At 36.5% G+C, this 27,394-nt stretch overlaps 1 protein-coding gene across 1 annotated transcript; it reads left to right on the top strand.

The window, feature by feature from the left end:
- The first annotated feature begins 551 nt into the window (after positions 1–551).
- LOC141344476 (single-stranded DNA-binding protein 3-like) lies at positions 552–25,068 on the top strand. Its single transcript, XM_073849369.1, has 4 exons — positions 552–731; positions 13,583–13,655; positions 16,919–16,980; positions 24,873–25,068. Exons 1-4 carry the CDS (start codon positions 676–678, stop codon positions 25,066–25,068), a joined length of 387 nt encoding a protein of 128 aa, XP_073705470.1. The 5' UTR covers positions 552–675.
- Positions 25,069–27,394: the final 2,326 nt, after the last annotated feature.

Raw genomic sequence — 27,394 nt, 5'->3', positions numbered from 1 at the left:
CGTGTGAGCTTAACCTTTTAATATGTATATTACTGGTAAAACTAAAGCTAACAGACATGGACTAAAACTCTACATTTGACATGTGGGGTCTTTAAAACTAAACTAACAAAAATGTATGTATTAAAAATGTCATAACCCTGCTTCTTCAAACATTACAAATAAACACCCTGGAAAATCAAATAGAAAGCATGTTGCTTTCAAGCTTAACATGAGATTATAGGCTACTCACAAATGGGACTTTGTAGCCTTGGTCTGGCCTCTTGATAAACTAATGCCTTTATGACTAAAACGATGATTTTTAAATCTACTGAAAATCTAAATATTAATATCTAGTAACTGTATTTTTTTTCCAGTTAAGTTACTTGATTTACACAGGTCTAGACAGCACAACAATCCGACGAACAGAGCGTGCCTTCCCCTTTAAGAAGCCCCCCCTTTTCTCCACAGCAGGGGGAGGGTGAGCGTAATCCTGGAACAGCGATTGAAAAAAAAAAACCCACCAGTAGACTGTTTCAAGTTCCCCCGGCAGAAACTGTGCCTGATTTGTGGCCAATGCTGGAGATGTACGAAAAGGGAGGAAAACACTAAGCGGGTAGCTATGGAGATAGACCGTTTTCCTGGCCGCTTCCTTTGACAGGTGTTGAGTAGGTTAAAAGTCTTCAAACAGAGTCCACCATGTACGCCAAAGGGAAAGGAGCTGTCGTTCCATCCGATAGTCAAGCCAGAGAGAAGTAAGTCAATTTGTGCATTGTCACATATACAGCAAAAACCTGCACGTTCTCTGATGCATCCGCTGCATTGCATGAGACGGCTATCGGCGACTCTTAACACTTTACGAAGTAGTTTCTTGTGCGGTGTCTATCTAGCTGTGTTGCACAGCTGTTTTGTTTGTGCATGCTAGTTGTGCTTGCTTTAGAGCAACTTTATCACGCATTCGGGTAACTGTTAGATGTTACATGAAAGATTGTACCGTGCAGATGCAGATAAGAGTTTGTGGAAGGTTTGGATCAATGCATAGTATAGATGCTGAGATGCTTCTTGTGCATGAGATACAGGAGTCCCAAGATCTCATCTTGGACTATCTGAAATAGCTGGATTTGCTGAGTGAGTTGGTGACAATACAAGATTTTACTTGGTTAAACACTTGCTCATTACTGTTATTCATTGAGCTTTGTACTACTTTACGTTGTTATAAATGCTCAGTTTCTTACGTTTTGTATTGGTGTGCAAAAACAGCAGTTGCAAGACATACAGACATGCATGTTGTGACGCTTTATCAAAGTATGTGGACAGTGTAGTTTAAACAAGGCTGGAAATATCAGGGAAGGATGATTTCCATGAAGCCATACATATTTCCATAGGGATATTTAAGCTCTGCAATGTTTAAGCAACTATTATTGTTTTTTTTTGTGGAGTAAAGCTTGCCAGAGGAAACGCTGCACTAATAAGTTTAATTGTTTACATTATTCATTTAAAAGCTTGGCGCCTGTAAATGGAAATTTATTCCTGAAATCAATTTTAAAATGCTTTATCTGGTGATTATGAATGATTGGAAAGGTCATGTAAAAGTTATGGGTTAAAAAATGCAGAAACCCTTTGAATAAAATGTATATTTTGACTAATTTCAAATTACAGCATATTTTTGTGGCCGTAAAACTTTTAGTGGTTTGTAAGGTTGTCTAAAAGTTTCTTTTAGATTAGCATATTTTATATAGTCCATATTTTAGTTTAAGATGATGTTCTTATAATCTGTGTGATTTTGCGTTTTTTTTTAATAGTTGCTTGGGTTGGTTCAGCTGCACCTGTAATCCGCTTGTGCAGCAGTGGTTCTGTTGAAACATCCTGGATTCAGGTCTGAATTCAAAATGATGATGATCAGAGTTAGACAACAAACTTTAAGGTGCTTAAATGGAAAGTACCAGCTAAAATCACAGTATGCTGAATGTTCAAGGCCTTTTGCATGTCCAGAAATGGCTTGAATGAACGGTGTACGTTAAACATAATTTCTGCTAAACTTCGATTGGTTGTTAAGTTTGTATTCTCAGTACTGAGGAGTTACATATCAGGTATAAACTTTAAATTACAACTTGTGGAAGAGCATTAAAGCACTCTAAAATCCAATTAGTGAAAAACGGATCCTTTGAAAGAACAATTTCTGGCCAAAAGAGCAGATGGGTTCTCAGTTTGGCAGAGTTGATTCAAGGATGCGGCGCTTTGGTTTTGCAGAGAACTTTTTAGGAACTTGTCATTTTCACCCTTTTCCCTTGTCTCGTGCGTCTGCGCTGGGTGAATAATTGATAGGAGGGTTGAAAACATGATTTCCTAACGGTGCCTTTGTAGGACGGTTATGTGTGATTCATTCATGTTTAAAGATGGTTTTATCAGAGAGCCTCGGGCGAGATGTCAGGTGTGCTCAAGGCATACATTTGGCAGATTTCTTTGATGCGAGGACTCCGTGTGGGCTCTGTTGTGATGAGAGCGGAACGCGGGGACCCGTTTATCTCTGCCGATACGTTTTAGAGATTTTCCTTTGGAGCTGTCATAAACTGTCATCTGATTTGTCCTCACCTTGGTTCATGTGTAATGAAAAATGTCACATCCCTGAGCGAACTCTTCTACAGGGAGGTTTCATCCTAACGTACTTATTTACCTTTGTGTCATTTCAAATGGTTATGCTGTTAATATTTACGTGGAAGACACAATGGGACATTTTGGAATAATTTCCAATACATGTTTTCCATACAGTGGCATATAGTGGATAGTCAACCTGCATAAAAGTTGTAAATTCACAATGAAACTAGTCCAGGGTTATTATTTTTTGATACTGATACAGTCATAAGGATCAATTTTTTGAAATTGAGATTTATATATTATCTGAAATCTGAATTATCTGAATAAATAAGCTTTCTATTGATGTATGAAAAAAAAAACAATCTAAATACTGAGAAAATCACCTGTAAAGTTGTCAGAATTAAGTTCTTAGCAATGCATATTACTAATCAAAAATTAAGTTTTGATATATTTGTTGTGAAATTTACAAAATATCTTCATGGAACATGATCTTTACTTAATATCCTAATAATTTTTGGTGTAAAAGAAAAAAATCGATCATTTAAATTTTTTTGTTCAAAACTTAACAAGTTTTTAGAAAAGACTTTTTCAAAAACAATATTACCATCGTGTATATATATATCAAAACTTGATGTTTGATTAGTAATATGCAGTATTATTTTTGAGTATTGTTTTCCCATGCATCAATCGAAAGCTTATTTATATTAAACTCAATTTCAAAATATCGACTTGTATGACTGGTTTTGTGATCCAGGGTCACAAATGTTGAATTTTTTTTAAAACATACAAAAGTTCATGTTTGGTTAGACTGTTTTCTGAAAAAGTCTCTTATGCTCAACATTTGGTTACAATAAAAACAATAATATTGTGAAATGTTATTACTATTTAAAATAACTATTATAAATAAAATGTATTCCTGGTATGGATTATTATCAGTGTTATTCAGTTGTGCTGTTTAATACTTTTGTGATTTTTTTTTTTTTCTTCTTGTTTTTCAATATTGTTCTTTTTTTTTTGGGGATAAATGGAAACTTCAAAAGAACTGAATTTATTTGAAATATCTCTTTTTGTAATATTATACATGCCTTTACTGTCTTTTGATCAATTTAATGCATTGTTGGATTTACTGAGCCAAATTTTTAAAAGGTAGTATACAATTTGTCAAAAACTAAAACTATTTTTCATTTCAGTTAATGGAAATATTTTCATTTAGTTTTTATTTGCAATAATACTTTCTAAAACTAAATCACTTTTTTTGTGTGTGATTTTTATTTTATTTGATTGTTATTATTTTTTTTTACATCAAATAATTCATGACACACATGACCACAAAACCAGTCTGGAAACTCTAGGATTTTAAGTAAAGATATTTTGTAAATTCATTTGGACAACTTTAATGGCGATTTTCTCAATATTTAGTTTTTTTTGCTGCATCAGATTCCAGATTTTCAAATAGTTGCATCTCGACCAAATAGTGTCGTATCCTAAATCATACATCCATGAAAAGCTTATTTAGTCAGCTTTCAGGTGATGTATAAATCTCAATTTCAAAAAAAGGACCCTTATGACTGGTTTTGTGGTCCAGGGTCACATGTATGCTACAGTTGTCACATCATAATGTCAGATCACAAGACTTGAAACCAATGCTGCTTGATGTTATTGACATCCAGGCTGCGGCGTGTTTTATTTGAGATAAACGCTTAATTTTTGGGTGAGCTATTCGTTTAATGGCCCTTTTCCTTCTTTGAGAGTAAGGGGAAAAAGTGCTAAGAAAATAGTGTTTCGCACCTGGCATTATATTGTAGGCCAAGCAATCTGACCTGTGTTTAATGTTCCCAGCGCGCACGAGACTCCCCACAGTGCTACAAGGAGTCATGGTGAGGCTATTTTGCAGAAAGGCCTTATGTTCCAGCAGTACCGTAACATCAGCTCTTTTTACCTCGCTCACCTCAAAACAAACCCACCTATACTAAACTACTCCAACATCACTGGACTCTTCTGAACGCCTCCGATCGGCAGGGCTTTCTCCCAGAGGGAGACTGTGGATCTGAAAAAAACTGAGGGGGAAGGGGCTGAGAGACTTGCGGGTCGTCCCCCAGGGCATTCCCTCCAGCAGACCTCTTTTCTGGGCTTTTGAACAGGGAGGCTGAGCTTTAAGACGGCATGCCGCAGGCTCCTGAGGCCCCAGCCAGCGACACGGTCTCTCCACCCCCTCCCCATCTCCATAATATGGCTCTTTATATGTCCTGTGCTCCTCGGGAGAGAGAGCGCACCATTTAGATTTTGCTGATCAGGTTTGCATACATTAACACCTGCTCTCAGTCATTTAAATATGAGAGAGCCTGGCATATAAAGACAGATGGATTTGAATGGTGTGGTTAAATATAAAATAGAATGTATTGCTTTTTTTTTTTTAGCAAGCAAGTATTACTATTACTATTGCTTGTACGTTGTACATTCAGCAGGTTGCTTTTTTCACACTGTTTGTGCTGGAGACATGAACATTATCTTAAATTATGTGACTAAATGAGCAAAGGTAGGCTTTGCTTTTCTGATTTAGTGTTTACAATTAATATTTTACACTTGGTTGATCATGTACTAGTGAAAAATAAACAGACTTAAAGGCAACATTGAAACTTCTGTCACTCATTGTTCTTTGGAAAACTTCTGTGTACACTACCAGTCAAAAGTTATTGAACAGTTTTAATGTATTTTAAAGAAGTCTCAACTAAGCCGGCATTTATGTGATCCAGAGTACAGCAAAAACAGTAAATTGTGAAATATTTTAACTATTTAAAATAACCGTTTTCTATTTGAATCTATTTTAAAATGTAATTTATTCCTGTGATTAAAGCTACATTTTCAGCATCATTAGCCCAGTCTTCAGTGTCACATGATCCTTCAGAAATCATTCTAATAGGTTGATTTGTTGTTCAAAAAACATTATTATTATTATTATTATTATTATTATTATTATTATTATCAATATTTAAAACAGTTGAGTACATTTTTTCAGGACTCTTTGATGAATAGAAAGATCCAAAGATGAGCATTTATTTGAAATAAAAAGCTTACCATTCAAAAGCTCAGAGTCAGTATAATCTTTATTTATTTTTATTTTTTGGGGGGGATTATAGAAATTAATACTTAAATTTAGCAAGGATGATGATAAAGACATTTATAACGTTACAAAAGTTTTCTATTTCAGATAAATGCTGTTCTTCTAAACTTTATATTCATCAAAGAAACCTCAAATTCTTCTCAGCTGTTTTTAACATAATAACAAATGTTTTTTGAGCAGCAAATCAGAAAATTAGAGTGATTTCTGAAGGAGTAATGATGCAAAAAAATCAGCTTTGAAATCACGGGAATAAATTACTTTTTAAAATATATTAAACTAGAAAACAATTAATTTAAATAGTAAAAATATTTCAAAGTTTAACTGTTTTTGCTCTACTTTGGATCAAATAAATGCTTGGTGAGCAGAAGAGATGACTTTAAAAAAAAAACCTAAAAAAATCTTACTGTTCAAAAACTTTTGACTGGTAGCGTAGGGTTGCCAGGTCTGCGTAAAAACCAGCCCAATTCAAAACTCAAAACTCAAAACTATTCCAATCATGGCCAAATGGCGAAATTGCTTCAATTTCCAGGAATTTTCACCTCAGTCGAAATCATATTCAAAAATAACATCTTTATTCAGCAATTTATTATCTTTTGTTTCAAGAAAAGAAGAAGAAATTGTTGAATAAAGCCATTATTTATGTTTTCCTTGGGCACAAAAAGTATTCTCGTAGCTTCATAAAATCAAGGTTGAACTACTGATGCCACATGGACTATTTTAATGTCTCTACTACCTTTTTGGGCCTTGAACGTGTCAGTTGTGTTGCTGTTTTTGCAGGGTCAGAAAGCTTTGAATTTCATCAAAAATATCTTAATTTGTGTTCCAAAGATGAACGAAGGTCTTTGAAATTAATGACAGAATTGTTCCTCTTTAACTGTCTCAATATTTACATACTTATGTATTGAGGTTGTTGTCAAAACTGTACTTGTTGTTATCCAGCTGAAATTACTGTGATTAACTTGTCTAATGAACTTGATCTAATTTATTTTGGCCGTATCCCAGCATTGCTTGTAGTCTCTGCTCTTTTTCTCAGCTGTAGTTCCCTGTTCCCATCGCTCTGTGATGTCTTTAAGTGTTTGGTCCTCCAAATGGGACCTTCAGAATCCAGAGGTCCTGTTTTTGGCTCTCGCACTCAATGTTCCTGACAACTCTACGCAAGGTGCTCCTTGAAGTCGCAATTGAATGGATGGTGTTCAATAATGCATCAGGGCCAGGTGCTGGTACCCTGTACCAAAGCACACAGTTCCCCCCTCCACCCAGATCACATGGGCCTCCCTGCCATGAAATTTTTATCAGCCCACTCCTGGGAATCCACAGTTTGATCCAGATCGTCTCGCGCTTCCCTCATATTTAAGCAGATGGCAGCTGCTAGATGTTTTCTTCAAGCCCAGAGGTCGAACCCCTTTTGGCGTGCCTAAACCTTGCTTTGTCTCACAGGTAGTGAGATAAGTGACTAGCAAATTGCAAAGTGGAACAGTTGTCTTAAGTAAATTGGTCAGGAGTAAGTCAGTCAGAGATATGTAACTTTTACTTCAGGACGCAAAATAATTTTAGTGTGTTGCCTCAATTTCATGACCAGTACATAACTGGATATAATGATGCACCACTGTCAACAGTGCGTCTGCTGTCTTTTGCATTTTGAGTTTAACAAACACATTGTGTTCAATTTTCATGGTGGAATTATATCCAACATGTTTTTGTTTATTCTTACAGAGGGTATGCATAGAGGTATGGACTTTAGAGTAGGTGATATGCTTAAAGGTCCCAAATTTTCAAAATCGAAATTTCCTGGCTTTTTTCATGATAACTGAGGTCTAGGTGCTGTGTAACTACCATATGAGTTTCAAAGCAGTTAATCCACAGTAAACTGCACACAGCCTGCTTAAAGTAGCTGTTTCTTTTCACGAAACGCTGTGACTTCCGTAACGATGTGACGTCCGATCTACTCAGTCACCGCCTTCAGTCACCACCCCAGCACCAATCACGTCCCACCCTCCTTTTGTCAAACCCAGACAACAATGCATCCGTTCCATTGTTGAGCAACAACAACACGAAAACAAGTCGAGAAAACGCTGTTCAGTCCATGGATGTCAGAAAACTACATCATTACACAGGCTTCCGAACAACGTGAATATAAGAGACCACTGGCACGTCAACTTCAGCCTCTTTCACACAGCCATTCCGGTAAATACACGGATAATGTGTCCCATGATTTGTTCCGGAGTTGTTTGATTTGGTTCATTCACAGTTATTTTCCGGAATCTGTGCGTGCTTTACACACAACCCATAAAGACATGTGACGTTTGGATGTGAGATGTAATGCGACGTGTACGTTTCACTAAACTGAAACTAACCTGAACAAACTGTGCTTCAGCGCTGATAGTGAGGAGCTGGCTCTGCCCGATTGCCGCTTCATTCCACTTTGCACGTATTTTTTCGTTGTGAAGAGTCGCATGATAACGTGCATCATCACTACAACACTGCCTTTATGGTTCTGGCTTTTGTTCACACAGCGCTCGTTCCCGTAATTTTCCAGAATCAGCGCGCATTGTGAAAGGGGCTTTACTAAAGCAACAGTTATGTAGCTTACTGCATTCGGCGTTTGAAAAAGAAAAAACATTAATGATCGTTCTGAAATATCCTGTTGAGTATCAGCAGGCTAGGCTCTCTCTATTTCTCTGAGCTCGCTTACAGCATACATGACGTAGTTACCTGTGGTTGGCCTGGCTGTGCGTCACTCAGAAAACAACAGGCCGATCAGAAGAGAGGCTCATGAATATTAATTAGACGGGCCAAAATCGACCTGTTTTTGACAGAGCTCCTAAAAAAGGAGCTGTAAAAATATATTGAGATGGATTTTGGCACTTATACCGCAAATATATATTCTTAAGGACATCAACAACTAAAATAAACCTCCAGAAATGTGTACAATATGGGACCTTTAAAGGATTAGTTCACTTCCAGAATACAAATTTCCTGATAATTTACTCACCCCCATGTCATCCAGGATGTTCATGTCTTTCTTTCTTCAATCAAAAAGAAATTAAGGTTTTGAGGTAAACATTCCCGGATTTTTCTTCTTATAGTGGACTTCAATGGGAGCCAATGGGTTGAAGGTCCAAATTGCAGTTTCAATGCAGCTTCGAAAGGGCTCTACACGGCAAGGAATAAGGGTCTTATCTTGTAAAACGATTGGTCATTTTCATAATTGGTCACGTTGGAAAGGTCACACGTGGTTAGTTCTGTATCTGTGTACCTCGGTTTAAAACAGTAGGGTAAGGTGATAAACTCTTAAATCTCAGTTTCTCCTCCAACTTCAAACTGACATCGTTGTTTTACCCTTTTTACCTTTGCATGTTTGCTTTGTAAACACTTTGCACAAATGAAAATGGCTGTGAGGGACAGATGTACTGTATGTTTAGTTATTCACACTTGTGTACCTTGTTTATATTGCAAATATCTTTTTCAGAAAATTTCTGGAGAAGAAAAAGATGTGGCTATTGAACAGACTGTACATCTGAGTGGACTATACCCTAACAGCCTCGTTTTCATTCATGTAAAATTAAATATGGCATCTTTCCTGACTAAGCTCTTTAACAGAGCTTGAACGAGTGTCATGGGTGCCGTTCAAATGCAAGGCTTTGAAATGTATAGCGGTATTCACTGAAATGGCTTTTGCTAAATAAATAATTATTCCACAGTTCCAAAAACGAACAACTTAGGGCCAGTTTCTTCTTTGAAGCCGTTTAATACTTTCTCCCTCTAGTTTCTGTAACTTTCTGGCCTGTTATTCTGGATGTACATGTTTTGTCATTCTTTTGTTACCTTAATATGGCTACATATTTAGTTTGGCTCATGAACTTGCAAATTAGTCTTAAAGGGCTTGTTCACCCAAAAATGAAAATTCTGTCATTACTTATACTCATGTCGTTTCAAACTTGTAAGACCTTTGTTCATCTTTAGAACACATACTCATGCATAGACAGCAACACAACTGACACATTCAAGGCCCAGGAAGGTAGTAAGGACATCATTAAAATAGTCCATGTGATATCAGCGGTTCAACCACTTTTTGGCACAGAAGAGTTGTTTAGCCAAATTGTTGTTGTTATTGTTTTCTTTTGCACACAAAGATGTGCACTTTTTGCCATATCGCCCACCCCAACTTCTGTTCGCCATGCCTAACAGGTAAACCAATGTAGCTTAAGTTTGAAACCTTACAAGTAGATATTGCTGACTTGCTAATGCCGTAGATCCTTTGTGGCATTAGTACTTTTAGATGGACTTTGTTTGAACCTTTTATCCCCAGTTTTATGGTCGTCGTTGACTCTCCCTCCACCACTGTGTCTCAGTGGGAGGCATTGTCATTCTGGTCACTCTCCTGCGCCAGCGCGTCAGTGTTTGTGCAGTGATGGAGCGCTGGATCTCCTCCCTGTCTTTCATATCCAACTTTATCACAGTCATTGACTGGCTGATCAGAGGGAGCTCTCCTCTGCTATTTATGAGCCTGCCACCCTGGGCGCCTCCTTCCACTGACTCATTCACCTCCTCGCTGATGCCTGGGAAAGCTTCCTGCTCCCACACAAATACACGCTTTCTGCCCACTGTATGTGTTGGAGAGAAGGCTCAATCAGATCAGTGTTTTTTTAGTATTATTTATATACTATTACAGTTTATAACTTGCCTTATAAATTGCCTTTATTTTTGTATTTTCAGTTATTGTATTTTTGCTTTTGTCATTTTTGTTTTTTGTTTTTTTAATATTACTCTTTAGGTTTCATTTATTTTATTTCAGTTATAGTTTTGGATTAGGTTTTTTTTTTTTGTTTGTTTTTTTTTTCTTTCTTTTTTTTAATGTTTTCGAATTAAGTATTTTAACTTAAACTAAACTGAAATTAGTTTTCCATCTAATACGTGACCCTGGACCACAGAACCAGTCATAAGTAGGATGGGTATATTTGTAGCAATAGGCAAAAATACATTGTATGGGTCAAAATTATTGATTTAAATTTTTCTGTTATGCCAAAAATCGTTAGGTTATTAAGTAAAGGTGTTCCATAAAGATATTTTGTGAATTTTGTACCATAAATATATTAAAACTTAATTTTTGATTAGTAATATGCATTGCTAAGAACTTTATTTGGACATCTTTAAAGGTGATTTTTCTCAGTATTTTGATTGTTTTGCACCCTGAGATTCCAGATTTTCAAGTAGTTGTATCTCGGCCAAATATTTATTTTATTTCAGCTTTATTTCCTTTAAAAATATTTAATAATTTTATAAAACAGTAAAAACCTTGAATTATATAGATTACAAGATTGACAATGGTTATGTTTTTTTTATTTATTTTATTTTTAATAGTAATGGTTAGCACATGGTGCTCATGTGGGTAACACCAGTTTGAATCTGGCTTGTGTTTTTTGTGTTTCTCATTTTGTGTTTCTCATTTTCTGTTCTCAATCTCACTCTATCAATTCATAAAAATTAAAAAGGGCCAAAAAATATATTGAAGGGATAGTACAGCCAAAAATAAAAAAAATGTTGGCATCATGTTATCATCCTCAAATCTGAAAAACTTTCTTTCTTCTGTGGAACATAACAAAAGATGTTTTAAAGAATGTTTCAGCTGTTTTTATTCTTACAATTAAAGTCTGAGGGGTCCAAAGCAACACTGGACCCTATTGACTTTCACTGTATGAACAAAAAACAGTATATAAATATTTTTTGTAAAATGTGACCCTGGACCACAAAAATAGTCATAAGGGTCAGTTTTTTAAATTGAAATTTGTACATTATCTGATAGCTTTGTTAGGATAGTCCATATTTGGCCGAGATACAACTATTTAAAAATCTGAAATCTGAGGGTGCCAAAAAATCAAAATATTGAGAAAATCGCCTTGTTGTCCAAATGAAGTTCTTAGCAATGCATATTATTAATCAAAAGTTAAGATATATTTACTGTAGGAAATGTACAAATCTTGTACATATCTTCATGGAACATGATCTTTACTTAATATTCTAATGATTTTTAGCCATGGCTATTGCTACAAATACCCTTGCTACTTAAGACTGGTTTTGTGGGTAACAAATATCACTGGAACATGAGTGAAAAAAATTATGGCAGCTTTGCCATTTTTGGGTGATCCATATACTTTGTTTAATTTTACATCAAATGACCAAACCAGTTATCTCCTTGTTGAAACATCAGATTTGGACATGAACACACGTCCTCATGGAAGAGTCACTCTTGTGTATGCCATTATTGCTTTACCCATGATGGAAATAAATGTTTTTGGCCCAAATGCACCGTAGCCAGGCGAAAGCCGTGTTTCTTCCAAATTGTGCCTGTCTCTGAATGTAATTTTGCCAGGAGAGCTTTGCAGTGCTTTTTTTCCCTCATGGCTGATGGAAGAGAAAAGGGAAAGGATAGGAGCAGAGGGATGGTTCGGTTTCAGCCCTGCGGTACACTGGGAGCTGGGTAATTGCTAGCCCAAGCGGCTAAACAACAGACATAATGGATACAGAAAATGACAAAAACACAAGAACCGCAATGGTGCCGTCAGATCGCCGTGACAACTCCAGCTATGCATGCTTTGGCTGATCTTTCTGTTCTTTTCACGGAGCAAACAGGCTGTGGAGATCGGACATGCGGCCGATGCGGTTGATGGGTGTTTTGTGTGTGCATGTGCACTTGTATAATCAACAATCTCTAGTGAGTTGTCCATAGCCACTGATTTTTGTGTCTGAAACTTTTGTACAACTTCTGAACTAGAGTGACAGCACGCAGTTGGGGACTAAAAGTATTTATCTTTGTTCTAAAACGTTGTGAGCTACCTACATAAGCAGCTACCAAAGGCAACATGGTGACCTTACAAGTGGCTGATTTCGACACTCTATATAGGCAGCAACACAAATAGTGACCTGCACAGCAGTGTTGTTTTCGTTTTTTTCATGACGATAACGAGACGATGACGAGATAAAAATGGCTCGTTGATGACTAAAACATGACGAGACGTGTGTGAGTTTTCGTTGACGAGACGAGAATAGACGAAAATGTTAGTGGGTGGTCCGTCAGACGTTTAAAATGCATGACATTTCCGCTTATTGTGCATGCCAATTAAAACTTAAAAAGTATCTGACGCTATGGCAAGCCGTTTTAGCATTAAATACTCTTTGCTATACTAGTATGGCAAGCCGTTTTAGCATTCCATCCTTGTTTGTCTTTTATGTTCTAAAACATTCCTTCATTATTGTAATTATTGGTGAAAATAGTAGATCCGGAAGCTCACATTGTGTTGAACTATAGATCTGCTATTTTCAGAACTTATAAGTGACACTACCCAACAGCAAAATATTTACTGACCTACATTAATTTGTTAAAAGACTACTTTTTTCCCTTTTTTTGACTAAAACTAGACTAAAACCTTTTTGACTTTTCGTCGACTAAAACTAGACTAAAACCTTTTTGACTTTTCGTCGACTAAAATTGGACTAAAACTATCACATATAGAAGTGACTAAAATTTGACTAAAACTAAGAAGCATTTTAGTCCAAAAGACTAAGACTAAGACTAAATCTAAGATGGTTGTCAAAAACAACACTGCTGCACAGGGAACTTGACTTGCACTTGATTTTCGTTAAGTTCAATGTTAGTGTGTTTCAAGTAAATGGAAATACATAGCACACACATATTGTGTAAACTAGTGAATTTGTACTATTTTATATATATTTTTTTGTATTAAATGAAAATTGTTTATTATTTAAATTGTATGCTTTTTTTTATCTTGAAGTTATTTTCTCTTACTTTCAGAATGTTCTAGTATTTCCTTCTCAATTAAGTCAACATCATGCACTGAGTATAATACCTGTTTCTTTCTTGTTCTCTTCTAGATTAGCTTTATACGTGTACGAGTACTTGTTGCATGTTGGAGCCCAGAAATCAGCACAGACCTTCCTTTCCGAGGTAAGACTCTAGTTATACACAAACACACACTTTAGATTCTGTAGGTAGGACCCTATGATTTCTGCGATGCAGAAAACATGGACAGAAATGCAGAATCCAGTCAAACATTTTCTGTAGAATGTGGAATTGAATTTGCTGATATGGACTTGTGTCTCATAATATTAATAAGACACAAAAAGACTACTTAAATATAAATCCTGCATGTTTGTTTAATTTTTATTTGATTAAAAGATAACTTGATGCACAGTATTTCTGAATAAATAAATAAACTACAAATTTTTATAAAATCAATTAATGAGAGATTCTTTTAATTATTACAATGTAATTAAAACAGTAAACGGAATCCAGAAAATTAAAATGGAAAACAGAAAAATTAAATTTTTGTTAAAAAATGTTTTTTGATTAATCAAATTAAATTTAACCATTAAAAGAGTCCAGAAAAATTGAAATGGTAAAAATGAAATCTGAAAAGAAAACAACAAAACAATTTTTTTTTTTGGAAAAAATAAAAATAAAATCAAATGGAACTCATAGAGCCCTATTTAGTATAATTGTAGTAGATATTTTAGTTAGAAAACATGTGTAAATCATCATCCACCAAGTTGCCTTTTTTGTAATCAAGTAATATAAATATATACATAAATAATATTGATTTTATTTACACTCGCTCAACACAGTATGTGACCCTGGACCACAAAACCAGTCATAAGTGTCTGTTTTTTAAAAGAGAGATTTATACATCATCTGAAAGCTGAAATAATATAAATAATATCTATAAATAAGCTTTCCATATATGTGTGGCTTGTTAAGATTGGATATAGGCCAATATTTAGCTGAGATCCAACTATTTGAAAATCTAGAATCTGAAGGTGCAAAAAAAAAAAAAAATCATAATATTGAGAAAATCGCCTTTACATTTTTCACATGAAGTTTCAAAATATCTTCATGGAACATGATCTTTACTTAATATCCTAATGAGGTTTGGCATTAAAGAAAAATCTATAATTTTGACCCATACTATGTATTTCTGGCATATTACACAATAAATATTTTGTGCAATGTGTCAAGCATTAGAATACACAAATTTTTCCTAATGTGGTGATATGGCATCACTTACAAAAGCATGTTTCCTATCAAGCTTGTTCTTTTCGGCAGTGCTATAAAATCCAAATTGAATCCACTTGTTTCATTTGAATGGGTTGGATGTTGTGATTCTGCGCTGTACTGCCACAGTAACATTTTTCAGGGTTTGTGTTGCTCCACATTTAAATGAGAACCGTAGAATCCATTTAATTTTGTTGTTTGTGTCAGGAAATATCCTAAAACATTGCAGATATTCACTTTAATGAGAACATTGACACTCTGCATCAATTTACAGATGTACACTTGACCTTCTTCCCATATTTCTACTGTCTGAGAATCTATGGACCAGTGTGTGTGCACCAACCATATGCAAATGTATTAATTTTCAGGTAATAGCTGTTTATGATACACCAACCGGCAGGACATTTAGTTGCTGTCGTTTGTTTGTGAGCAGTCATTTCCGTCCATTGCTCTGTTACCCCAGGGTGTTTTTCCTCCCTGTTGGCTTGGCGGCATCTCTGCTGCTTTGCGGCATTTGTTTTCCTGACTTTCTGCAGCACTTCTCAAAGCACCACAAGTTGGTCAGATGTTTATCGTGCCGTTTGGCAGGCCGACGAGGTGAAATTGACTGATAATGTGTTCTTAACCTTCAGACCTGCTTCGGTAATCCACTTTCAGCTGCAGTGAACAAACCTATCTTCTCTATCCTCTTAGATTTTCTTTTTTTTCTTTCTACATTTTCCTGTGTAATCATCCATATATAATTGTTATAATAGGCTAATTTTTTCCTCGCACTTTCCACGGTCAGCTCAGATCCTTCTACTCACCTATTACAAAGGAAAACGTTTCTTAAATACACTGAGATTATGGCCTTAATGAGAGTCACCCTGGTCATTTCCACACAAGCAGAAAGGATGGAGAGTGAAAGCGAGCCCCAAGGCCTGAATGAAGTGTTGGAAAAACAGAAGCCATGATTAATTTTAAGGGTCGTGGCTTTGGATCGCTAAAGCCTGCTGTAGGCCTCCACCTTTGTGGATTGACCAGGATGAAGCTGAGTAAAGACAGCCAAGAATGTGCACTACATTTAAGTCGCAATAGTTTTATTTATGAGATGAGGGCATTTGCAAATCTCTGGATTTTCCTTGAGCCAAGTCGGGAATGTCTGAAACAATCATTAGTCATAATTATGTTTGCATTGCAGATGCTAACTTCTGCGGAAGACAAAATGTGACTTTGGACCACAAAACCAGTCTTAAGTAGCACTGGTATATTTGTTGCAATAGCCAAAATACATTGTATGGGTCAAAATTCTAAATTTTTCATTTATGCCAAAAATCATTAGGATATAAAATAAAGATCATGTTCCATGAAGATATTTTGTGAATTTCTTACTGTGAATATAATCCAACTCAATTTTGGATTAGTAAAAGAACTTTATTTGGACAACTTTGAAGGCAGTTTTCTTAATATTTCGATTTTTTTGCACCCTTAGATTCCAGATTTTCAAATAGTTGTATTTTGACCAAATATTGTAATATCCCAACAAACCGTTCATCAACGGTAAGCCTATTTATTCAGTTTCAGATGGTGTATAAATCTCAATAAAAAAAAAATAATTGACCCTTATGACTGGTTTTGTGGTCCAGGGTCACAAATAAGTTATTTTGAAGAGCATTTCAATTGGTTTGTCTGTATAATATAAGTCAGTGTGGGCCAAAACAACATTGGACACCATTAACTCACTATATGGACAAAAAACATTTTTTTTTTTTATTATTTCAAAATATCTTTTTTGTCTTCCACAAAAGGTTTGAAAAGGTTAGGAATGACATAAGGGTGATAACACGCATGCATGGCAACTACCATTCTGTTATTATTCAGACCAAAATCACTTCACATCGCATTTCACATTGGGAGTATAATTCCCAAACTGGTACATACTAGGGCCTTTCCAGAAGGAGTTTCCCCTCTCTGCTGATGACATTTTACCCTCCAGTGTCGTAGAAGGATGTGAGGATAACAAGTCTGTTGTTGTGGTAGAGAAAGCGGGATGATATATGGGATCTGGATTGGGTCAGAGAGCAGACTGCGCAATGTCTGACAGGAAAATGTTACATTATCTACAATCTCACAGCGTCTCTTTCTCTTTCTCGTTTCTTCCTTCTCACTGCCTGTTGTAGATCCGATGGGAGAAGAACATTACGCTAGGGGAGCCTCCTGGATTCCTCCATTCATGGTGGTGGTAGGTCTCATGTGTTTTCTTTATATTTCAAACATGCTGTTTAACTGTCTGTGTGCTCGCTAGTACTAATGAGTGTGTGTTTTGTTTTATTATTGATGCTCTGACATCTTGTCTAATCCAGGCACAATGCAAGTTCTTTTTCAGCTTAAATGTTGCGTGAAGTTATCAAATTTACAGCTCATCCGCACATATTTAATAGTGCTTACTAAGACAAGCATCACTATTATTGTTATTCAGAGTTAGTTTGAGCAAACCTCAAATGTCTCGTCATGCACCGCTCGTTATGGCTGGTTTAAGCAAAAACTCAAGAGTTAGGATTTATTGCTTGTCACAGTATCGCATCGCACCTGCAGGGCTTAACAATAAGGATGGAGGATTCTGCCTGTCAACTTTTTAAACTTGTCAGCTAGATACGGTTATCTAGATGGTTGACAGATGAGATTTTGTCGAATTCGCAAAAATACCTCGTGATAATCTTGGTAGCGTTATTAAGGGAGTAGTTCACTCCAGAATTAATATTCATGATAATACTCACTTTCATGTCTTTCTTTCTTCAGTTGAAAAGAAAGGTTTTTGAGGAAAACATTCCAGGATTTTTCTCCATATAGTGGAGTTCAGTGGGGATCATTGGATTGAAGGTCCAAACTGCAGTTTCAATGCAGCTTCAATGGACTCTACACTGTAAAAAGTTACAAGTTTCAACTTTAAAGGTGCAGTGTGTAGATTTTTGTGGCATCTAGTGGTGAGGTTGTGAATTGCAACCAACGGCTCCCGTCCACCGCTCACCCCTCCCTTTACAGAAGCTACGGTGGCCCACACGGATTAAGATGTCGTCGTTTTAGACAGCAAAGAGTAATGAGGTTTCTTTTAAAACGTAAATTAAGGAATTATATTTACTTAATAATTCAATAAAACGATGTTATTGTGAATATTACAGTTACTTGTTCATCATTGTGTCAGTGTTTTTCCGCTAGAACAACAGTGATGAAACGCGATCTGTAGAGCGGTTTGTCCGTTTAGGGCTACTGTAGAAACAATACCGCGACTTCCATGTGAGGGGACCCGCGGTGTATGTAGATATAAACTGATAATTCTAAGGTAATAAAAACATAATGGTTCATTAAATAAGGTCTTTATACACCCCTGACAACATAGTTATGTATACTATATTGCATTTCTGTCTAGAGATCATATTAAATATTACGCATTGCACCTTTAAAATGTAAGTTCAGCAGCTGCCTTAAAATTTTAAGTTAGATCAACTTCAAACTACAGTACTATTCATTTCAACTCACGATAATACGATTAGTTAAAATGACTTGTACTTTTAAGTTGATTTAACTTAAAATTATAATGCAGCTGCTAAACTTAAGTTTTTAAGTTGAAACTGGTGAAAACTTTTTACAGTGTACACGATCCCAACTGAGGAATAAGGGTCTTATCTAGTGAAACAACCTGTCATTTTCTAAATAAAATAACACTGACCCAGTGTTTACAAAGTGAACATGCAAAGAAAGTCAAACACCCTTTACAAAAGATGGTAAAACATCGATGTTGGGCGATTTTGAAGTTGGAAGAGAAAATTTGATTTTTTCGCTCTACCCTACCTTTGTGAACTGAAGTACATAGAACAAACCACTTAAAACCATTCCAATGTGATTATGCAATGCGGGAAGGTGCGGATGTGCATTGTAGAGCTAGTGCAAGATGAGCATTTGTGGTTAAAAAGTATATAAATTTAGTATTTTTTTTTTTTAAATTACCAATCATTTCACTAGATAAGTCCCTTATTCCTCAGCTGGGATCGTGTAGAGGTCTTTGAAGCTGCATTTTGTTGACCTAGGGATCGTACAAGGTGCTTAAAGTGCTTGAAGTATTTGAATTTGACTTTTTGAAATTTAAGGCCTGGAAAACCTTGGAAAATATTCCTGAATAGGTACTTGAAAAGTGCTTGAATTATTGAAAGACAGTGTTTAAATTTTTTCAATAAGCACATATCTTTTCACGCAATTTATAAAAACATCATACTTTTTTGTGTATTTCAGTTAATGTCATAAAAGTATTGAGTTAAGCCAGTAGTAGTACTGACAGTGTTGTGTAAACATGGCTGAAGATGCGAAAAGAAGAACAGATGAACCAAATCAATTGAGTGAGTCATTTACGCTGGAACTGCACAGACTCATGACTTTGATCATTCATTTGAAGCGATTCACTAGCAAAAACCAGATCAAACTAAAAGAGCCATTCGTTTTCGAATATCGATATCACTTGTAATGATTTTAAAAAGCACGTAGTGATGGGTGAAACAGAGCTTTTCGAAACTCTAAATCAGTAACCCTTGTGTCGCAAAATGATTCACTGTTTCGAAGCGCTCCAATTAGATCGTGTGTTGCGAATCATTTGATTCAGATCGGGATTTCAGAGAGGGTTCGTGAATCATTTGACTTAAAAATTTGCGTGTTGCGAATCATTTGATTTCGATCGGGACTTTGGTTGCGTATTGCAAATCATTTGATTTCGATCGGAAGTTTAGTATGCGACTTGAATGATTCGCAAACCGCTCTCCGAGTCCTGATCTGAATTGATGGTTTGCAAATCATTTTTTAGATTGGGAATTCGGTGAAGGTTTGTGAATCATTTAACTTAGATCATAACTTTGTGTTTCCCGAATCAATTGATTTCGATTGGGACTTCTGTTGCGTATTGCAAATTATTTTATTTAGATTGGAACTTTGTGTATCGCAAATTATTTGATTCAGATCAGGACTCGGAGCAAGGATCGCGAATCATTTAAATCAATCCTGATCTGAAATGATTGTTTGCGCTTCATTATTGAGATCAGGAATTTGGTGCAGGTTCACGAATCATTTGATTCAATTCGGGTTTCAGGGATCTTAGCACGGATCATTTATTTCAGATCAGGATCTTGGATCGGTTTCACAAATCTTTTTTTGGTTGGGAGTGGAAAATTTTGATGTTTTCCACTGTTTAAGAAAAAAAAATCTGAAAAAACCAAAAGAATCGCTAAACCGTAGATCTCATAAGTGAGATCTCTGATTGAAGTCCTTGAAAATAAAAAAAGGTTCTGGAATGTTTTCCACAAAAACCTTATTTTATTTTCAACTGAAAGACATAAATATATTGGATGACATGGGAAAGAGTAAATTATCAGCAAATTTAAGTGCGTAAAAATTCTAATAATAAATTATATTTTTTAAAAGATTTTTTTAAAATAAATATAAAAAATGATGTAAAAATTATACATTTGCATTTAGAAAATTTAAAATGATTAATGTAAGTTACTTTCATTTTTAAATGCATTAAAAAAGTGATATAAAATTAATGTTGAACCCTGATCTGGTTAACCAATAATATAAAAGATACAGTTAAACCGAAAATATGCTCACTGTTTACTCAAAAGCAACTCCACCATAGAGAGAGAGTATATCTATTACAAGACCATCTACAATATTGTTTGTATTCACTTTCACTGTATTGATTTATACTAATCCAGACTTAAGTTTGGCTGTGACACCAGCCGTCAAACTGTATGTTTAACCTGCTGCGGTTTGACCCGTGGCAGTGGGTGTATTATTGGGTCAGGCCGCCTTTACGAAGGGCACGTCTGCCTGGGCCTGGCTCTCCCACCCTGCTCCTTCAGACAAAAGGCCCAGATGGTGGGGCAAAGACATGGCCCATCCCTCTTCTAAACCCCTTCCATCAACCTTTGTCTCTGCTGCTGTCCTTTGTTCCTGTTAAAGACCCCAAACACAGATTAACTCTTTGCATACTGCTCTCCCTTTGTGGCAAGTGTCTGAATCCCCCGCCGGCCCAATTCGGTTATATTCTGCTCCACTGGGGGTGGCCCAATGACAAACTGAGGGCCAGCGGGAGACCAGGGGGGTCAAGACAGGATAGTAGTCATATAGGATAAAAGAGGATGAGTGCAGATTTGAGAAAAGAACGTGAAGTCGTTAAACCTCACCTCCTATGTGTTAGCGCCTTGTAAATCTTTGTGGCGGCATAGAGCTTCACGAAAGCGTCAGGCTCGATGACTCCGCTGTAATTGCTTCCCTCATATTGCTCATGCTCATTCGGCGAGGATTTCCTATTTGTCATAACTTCGTTATTAGCCATAAACCGTCCGGATGTTCCAGTACCTAAGGGTCAACGCCTGCCCGAGAGTCAGGATTATCTCGTTTCTCAAATGCAAATGACACATCACTGTACTGCTAATAATACACATGCGAAAGAGCTCCTCACTGTAAGGTCTATATACGTATGGATGTGGCTCTATTACCCTGCTTTTGTCTCGTATTGTCTTCGCCATTAGGATTTGCTTAATTGCCCCCAGAGAAGAGCTTAGTGTTTAAGAGAATCTATTAACATGAGAATGTAGTTCCCTCCAATTAGCATCAGAGGCACGCGTAAAGCCTGACTCATTGTAATTGCATTGTTTGGCTTGCAAGGAAGTGCCATGACGTAATTCGGGCAAACCTGCAGGTGGTGTTTTGAGGTTGGACCATGTGTACGAGTCAACCGTAAGTCTTTGCTTTACGTTTTATTGCTTCACCATTTTCCCTATAGAAAACAACAGTACCATTCAAACGTTTAGAGTTTGAACCATTAAACTTTATTTTTTTAAAGAAATTGTTACTTTTATTTACCAAGAACAAATTAAATGGATTAAAAGTGACCATAAAGACATATTTGTGACCCTGGACCACAAAACCAGTCATAAGGGTCAGTTTTTTTAAATTGAGATTTATACATTATCTGAAAGCTGAATAAATAAGCTTTCCATTGATGGAATCTGAGGGTGCAAAAACATCGAAATATTGAGAAAATCGCCTTTAAAGTTGTCCAAATGAAGCTCTTGGTTCTTCTCGCTTAAGTTTTGATATATTTACGGTAGGAAATTTACAAAATGTCTTCATGGAGCATAATCTTTACTTAATATCCTAATGATTTTTGGCATAAAAGAAAAATTGATCATTTTGACCCATACAGTGTATTTTTGGCTATTGCTACATGAGACTGTATAATATTAGTGGAAATGTTTTCTATTCATCAAAGACTTGGTTTTCACAAAAATATTAGGCAGTGCAACCTTTCCAACAATGATAAAAAAAAATGTTTCTTGAGCTCCAAATCTGCATATTAGAATGCTTTCTGAAGAATCATGTGACACTGAAGACTGGAGTAATGATGCTGGATCTCAGATTTGCCTTCACAGGAATAAATTGCTTTCTGAAATATAGAAGAAATTGCACTACCCAAGTTGTCTAAAGTATGCGTGCACTTTATATGAAATACTTCAAAGACAATCATAAGCATATCGTTTCATGTGGCCAGGTTGTGGTGTAAAGTGTGCTGACAGAATGCTTCAGCTGTTTAAAGTTGGTGCGGAGTTATTTTTTTTTCCTTTCTTGAATGCATGCTTAAAAAAAAAGGTATTATCTGTAAATATTATAAATTCAGAGTCAATAAAATTTTTTGTCTTTTACCAACAAATGAGTTTATTAATAATTTGCTGTTATCCTGTACAGTAGTACTACAATAACTTGGAGCTACAGTATTTTGATGGAAACTGTGGTTACCATGGTCAGTTTTTGTAAGGATTATTTATTGTTAATAGTTTAACATTTACAGTGTCTTGTAGAAGTATTAATACCCCTTTATTTTGTTCACATTTTATGTTGCTGCCTTATGTCAGACTGCTTTAAATAGCTTTTCCCCACATCATTCTACACTTCATACACCATTACGGCAAAGCAACAAACAGGTTTTAACTTCTTTGCAAATTTATTAAAAATAAAAAACTGAAATGATTCCATTGAATAAGTATTCATACCCTTATCTGGGACAGTTGAAATTTAGCTCAGGAGCATTCATATTGCTTGTAGATGTTACTACACTTTGAGTGGAGTTAACCTGTGGCAAATTTAATTGAATGAGTATGATTTGGAAAGACAAACATCTTAATAAAAAGGTCTAACAGCTAAAAAATGCATATCAGAGCAAAAAAAAACAAGCAAGGCTATAGAGCTCAGAAACAAGATTGCATCAAGCCACTCATCTGGGGAAGGGTTCAGAAAAAATTCTGCTGCATTGAAGGTTCACAGAAGCATGTAGCCGCCATTATCCATAATGAAAGAAGTTTGAAACAATCACGACTCTTCCTAGAGCTGGCTTCCTGGCAAAACTAAACAATTGATGGAGAAGGGCTTTGGTTAGACTGGTGACCAAGATCCTAATGGTCATTCTAGTTGAGCTCCATGATCATATGTGGAGAAACCTACAGAAGGACAAACATTAGCGTGTTTTTCAGCGACAAGGACTGAGGGACTCGTCAGAGTAAAAAGAAAAGCTCAACACAGCAAAATATAGAGATAGCCTTAATGAAAACCCAGTTTAGAACATTCAGAACCTCAGAGTAGGCAGAAAGTTCACTTTCCATCAGGATAATGACCCAAAGCACAAAGGAAGAGTGGCTTATAGACAACTCTGTGAATGTCCTTGAGTGTTCCAGTCTGGGCTTGAACCCAATCAAACATTTCTGGAGAAACCTGAAAATGTCTGCCAGACCACATCCAAGCTGACAGAGCTTAAGAGGTGAAGAGGTTAGGGGAAGAATGGCAGATAATTGCCAAATGTTGATGTGCAAAGCTTGTCGCATCATACCCAAAAAGACGAGACTGTAAAGGTGCTTCAGCTAATACTGAGTAAAGGGTATGAATACTTATGCAATGTACTTATTTTGTTTATTTTTAATTTAATACATTTACGAAGTTGTGACAACTCTGTTTTTGTTTTGTCATTATGATGTATGGATGGTAGATTGATTTGGAAACAATAATTTTAAAGCAGTTTAACAAAATGTGAAAACTGTAAGTGTCTGTGCGTTTAGGTGGTTGCCAGTTTTATAATATAAAGTTGTGTTTAATTAGCTTAAGTCTGTTAAATCTTGTTATCTAGCCATTTACCTAAAGTTTTAGATGTTTGCCCCTCTGTTTCTCTCTCACTTCCTATCCCCCTCTTTCTCTCCCTCCTTTTTTCCCCTCTCTCTTTCCATGTCTGTTTCTAGTTTCCTCTTCCCATTAATGTTCCCTTCCCCCACATACAAAGGGTACCTCATTTTTATCCTCTCTTTCTCTCCTTTTCCTGTGTTACTCTTTCACTTCGCTGTACAAGTGTTCAGGAATGTTCTTTATCCTGCTAAATATTTGCAGGGGGGGAAAAAGCAGTCATAGAACACAAAAAGGCACAAAAGCAGTCATATCAACAGGTTGTCCAAATCACATCTATAATATCACCAAACAGTTTTGTTTGATATAAGTATATCCTTTGATAAACAACATTTGTTTTCCTTTTCTTGGTGAGAGCAACAGCAAGCGTGTGTTGTGTGGCGGTGGTTAGTCTTTAGCCCTCCTGCCGCCGGGCCTTTTTTTTCCAGGAGATTTTATAGGTTATCCATTAAATCGATATCAGAAGACCTGGAGCGATCTAATTTGGGCCATTTAAACAGGTACTTAGTTTCAGTGCAGTAATTAAAATACCATTTGGACGCAAACCTTGTTCCCCCTCCAAACAGCCCTGCAGGACCCAAAGACTCTTAATTGAGGAAATCCCTGGCTTAATTGATCTGAAACCTGCTGTTTGTGCCAAGCGGGTGCGAGAAAAAGAGTGTGCGAGTCTCACGAATGCAGCTCAAGTTTGACTGGACCTTTTTACCATGCTGGCTTTGCTGATGTAACTTTCATAACAAATAATCACACTCAGATGAAGTCAGAGCAGTTTATTGACTGCTTGTGCAGGTTTTTTTGTAGTATGTGTGTGTTTGACTTCATATGTTGTATTTAAGTCTCATTGTGTTCTGTTTCCTGTTGCAGTGTATTCTGGGATTTGTACTGTGCGGCTCCAGACCGCCGGGAGACCTGCGAGCACTCCAGCGAGGCCAAGGCCTTCCACGACTATGTGAGTAACATGCAGACTTTACTTCTTGTCCAATGTCGATGTGTGTTGGGGGCGGGTCTTAGCCTCAATCTGTTGTCCAAATTTATTGATGTGATGGTGTTTAGTGAATGACACGAGGCAGATTTGCTTACCAAAGTGTCACAGGATACAAGCTTCATAAGGTGAAGTGAGCTGATTCGAGGGTTTCATGTGAATTAGTGTGTGTGTTAGATGCGTTATGTGTGTACATGGGTGTTTTGTTCCAGATCGTGTTTCTTCCTGCTTGTTCCTTTTTTTAAAAATGCTCACGTTATGTAATTGTGTGCATTAGAAAGACGAGTATGGGATGTTTATTTCCGTTTATTTTTCCGGCGGAGGCTTTCATAACGCAGCATCTCGAGAACACAGATTTGCGCGGATTCTTTAATTTGCACAGACAGACATGTAATCTGATTAACATACTGAATGCTGTGCATTCACAGATGTAATATTTCAGTAACAGTGAAAGCCATAATGAAATGTCAGTTGTTGTTGTCGGGATGCCCGCGGGCTTGAGTCAGAGCAGGAAGAATAGACGGACGGCTCAGAACAGGTTGACTGTAAATGTTTGCTTATGCGTATGTCTGTTAAAATGAAGGTCATATAAGGGTTGTTGACTCTGCTGCAATGCAATTTTTTATGTTTTAAGGTATGATTGTCTTAGTCTGAAAAAAAATATCAGTCAAGAGGTGTCTCAAACAAAATTAAAGGAATTTATCAGGTTAAAATGCAAGTTATAGCCTGTATAATATTGATAATATACATAAATACAAGTTAATGATACAAACAAACTTTTTTACTAGGGCTGTCTAAACGAAAGTTTGTGTTTATATAAAATATGTCTAAGTACAGTCGTGGCCAAAAGTTTTGAGAATTACATAAATATTGGAAATTGAAAAAGTTGCTGCTTAAGTTTTTATAATAGCAATTTGCTCCAGAATGTTATGAAGAGTGATCAGATAAATTGCATAGTCCTTCTTTGCCATGAAAATTAACTTAATCCCGAAAAAAAACTTTCCACTGCATTGTTAAGAAGGCTTCAGGGCGTCCAAGAAAGTCCAGATCGTCTCCTAAAGAGGATTCAGCTGCGGGATCGGAGTGCCACCAGTGCAGAGCTTGCTCAGGAATGGCAGCAGGCAGGTGTGAGCTCATCTGCACACACAGTGAGGCCAAGACTTTTGGAAGATGGCCTGGTGTCAAGAAGGGCAGCAAAGAAGCCACTTCTCTCCAAAAAAAACATCAGGGACAGATTGATCTTCTGCAAAAAGTATGGCGAATGGACTGCTGAGGACTGGGGCAAAGTCATATTTTCCGATGAAGCCTCTTTCCGATTGTTTGGGGCATCTGGAAAAAGGCTTGTCTGGAGAAGAAAAGGTGAGCGCTACCATCAGTCCTGTGTCATGCCAACATTAAAGCATCCTGAGACCATTCATGTGTGGGGTTGCTTCTCATCCAAGGGAGTGTGCTCACTCACAATTTTGCCCAAAAACACAGCCATGAATAAAGGATGGTACCAAAACACCCTCCAACAGCAACTTCTTCCAACAATCCAGCAACAGTTTGGTGAAGAACAATGCATTTTCCAGCACGATGGAGCACCGTGCCATAAGGCAAAAGTGATAACTAAGTGGCTCAGGGACCAAAACGTTGACATTTTGGGTCCATGGCCTGGAAACTTCCCAGATCTTAATCCCATTGAGAACTTGTGGTCAATCCTCAAGAGGCGGGTGGACAAACAAAAACCCACTAATTCTGATAAACTCCAAGAAGTGATTATGAAAGAATGGGTTGCTATCAGTCAGGATTTGGCCCAGAAGTTGATTGAGAGCATGCCCAGTCCAATTGCAGAGGTCCTGAAAAAGAAGGGCCAACACTGCAAATACTGACTCTTTGCATAAATGTCATGTAATTGTCGATAAAAGCCTTTGAAACGTATGAAGTGCTTGTAATTATATTTCAGTACATCACAGAAACAACTGAAACAAAGATCTAAAAGCAGTTGAGCAGCAAACTTTGTGAAAACTAATATTTGTGTCATTCTCAAAACTTTTGGCCACGACTGTACTGTTTATAAATGTGTATATATAAATGCATACACATTTATGTCTATATAATTATATTTTTAGTGCTGGGCAATGATTAATCACGATTAATCGCATCCAATCGCATTTGTTTATACATGTTCATGTATGTGTGTCTATTTATATATACACCATAATTAAACACAATACACACACATATATTATGTACACAAAAACTTTTATTTCGGATGCGATTAATCGCGATTAATCTTTGCCCAGCACTTATATTTATATGTAATTTAACTTGTATAGGCCTATATTTATGTAAATATTTTATATATAAATATTTCTCTTAAATATATACATGGACGTGTGTGTGTGTGTGTGTGTGTGTGTGT

Source organism: Garra rufa, chromosome 10, assembly GCF_049309525.1.
Source record: "Garra rufa chromosome 10, GarRuf1.0, whole genome shotgun sequence".
NCBI lineage: Eukaryota > Metazoa > Chordata > Actinopteri > Cypriniformes > Cyprinidae > Garra > Garra rufa.
Note: the sequence above shows the minus strand (reverse complement) of the source record. Positions and strands in the feature narration are given on the sequence as shown.

Bases quoted from the DNA above. Each gene is read 5' to 3' on its own strand.
- LOC141344476 (XM_073849369.1), top strand. From the start codon at position 676: ATGTACGCCAAAGGGAAAGGAGCTGTCGTTCCATCCGATAGTCAAGCC. The intron at 13,656-16,918 runs GTAAGACTCTAG...TGCCTGTTGTAG, and splicing joins CACAGACCTTCCTTTCCGAG to ATCCGATGGGAGAAGAACAT. The intron at 16,981-24,872 runs GTAGGTCTCATG...TTCCTGTTGCAG, and splicing joins TTCCTCCATTCATGGTGGTG to TGTATTCTGGGATTTGTACT.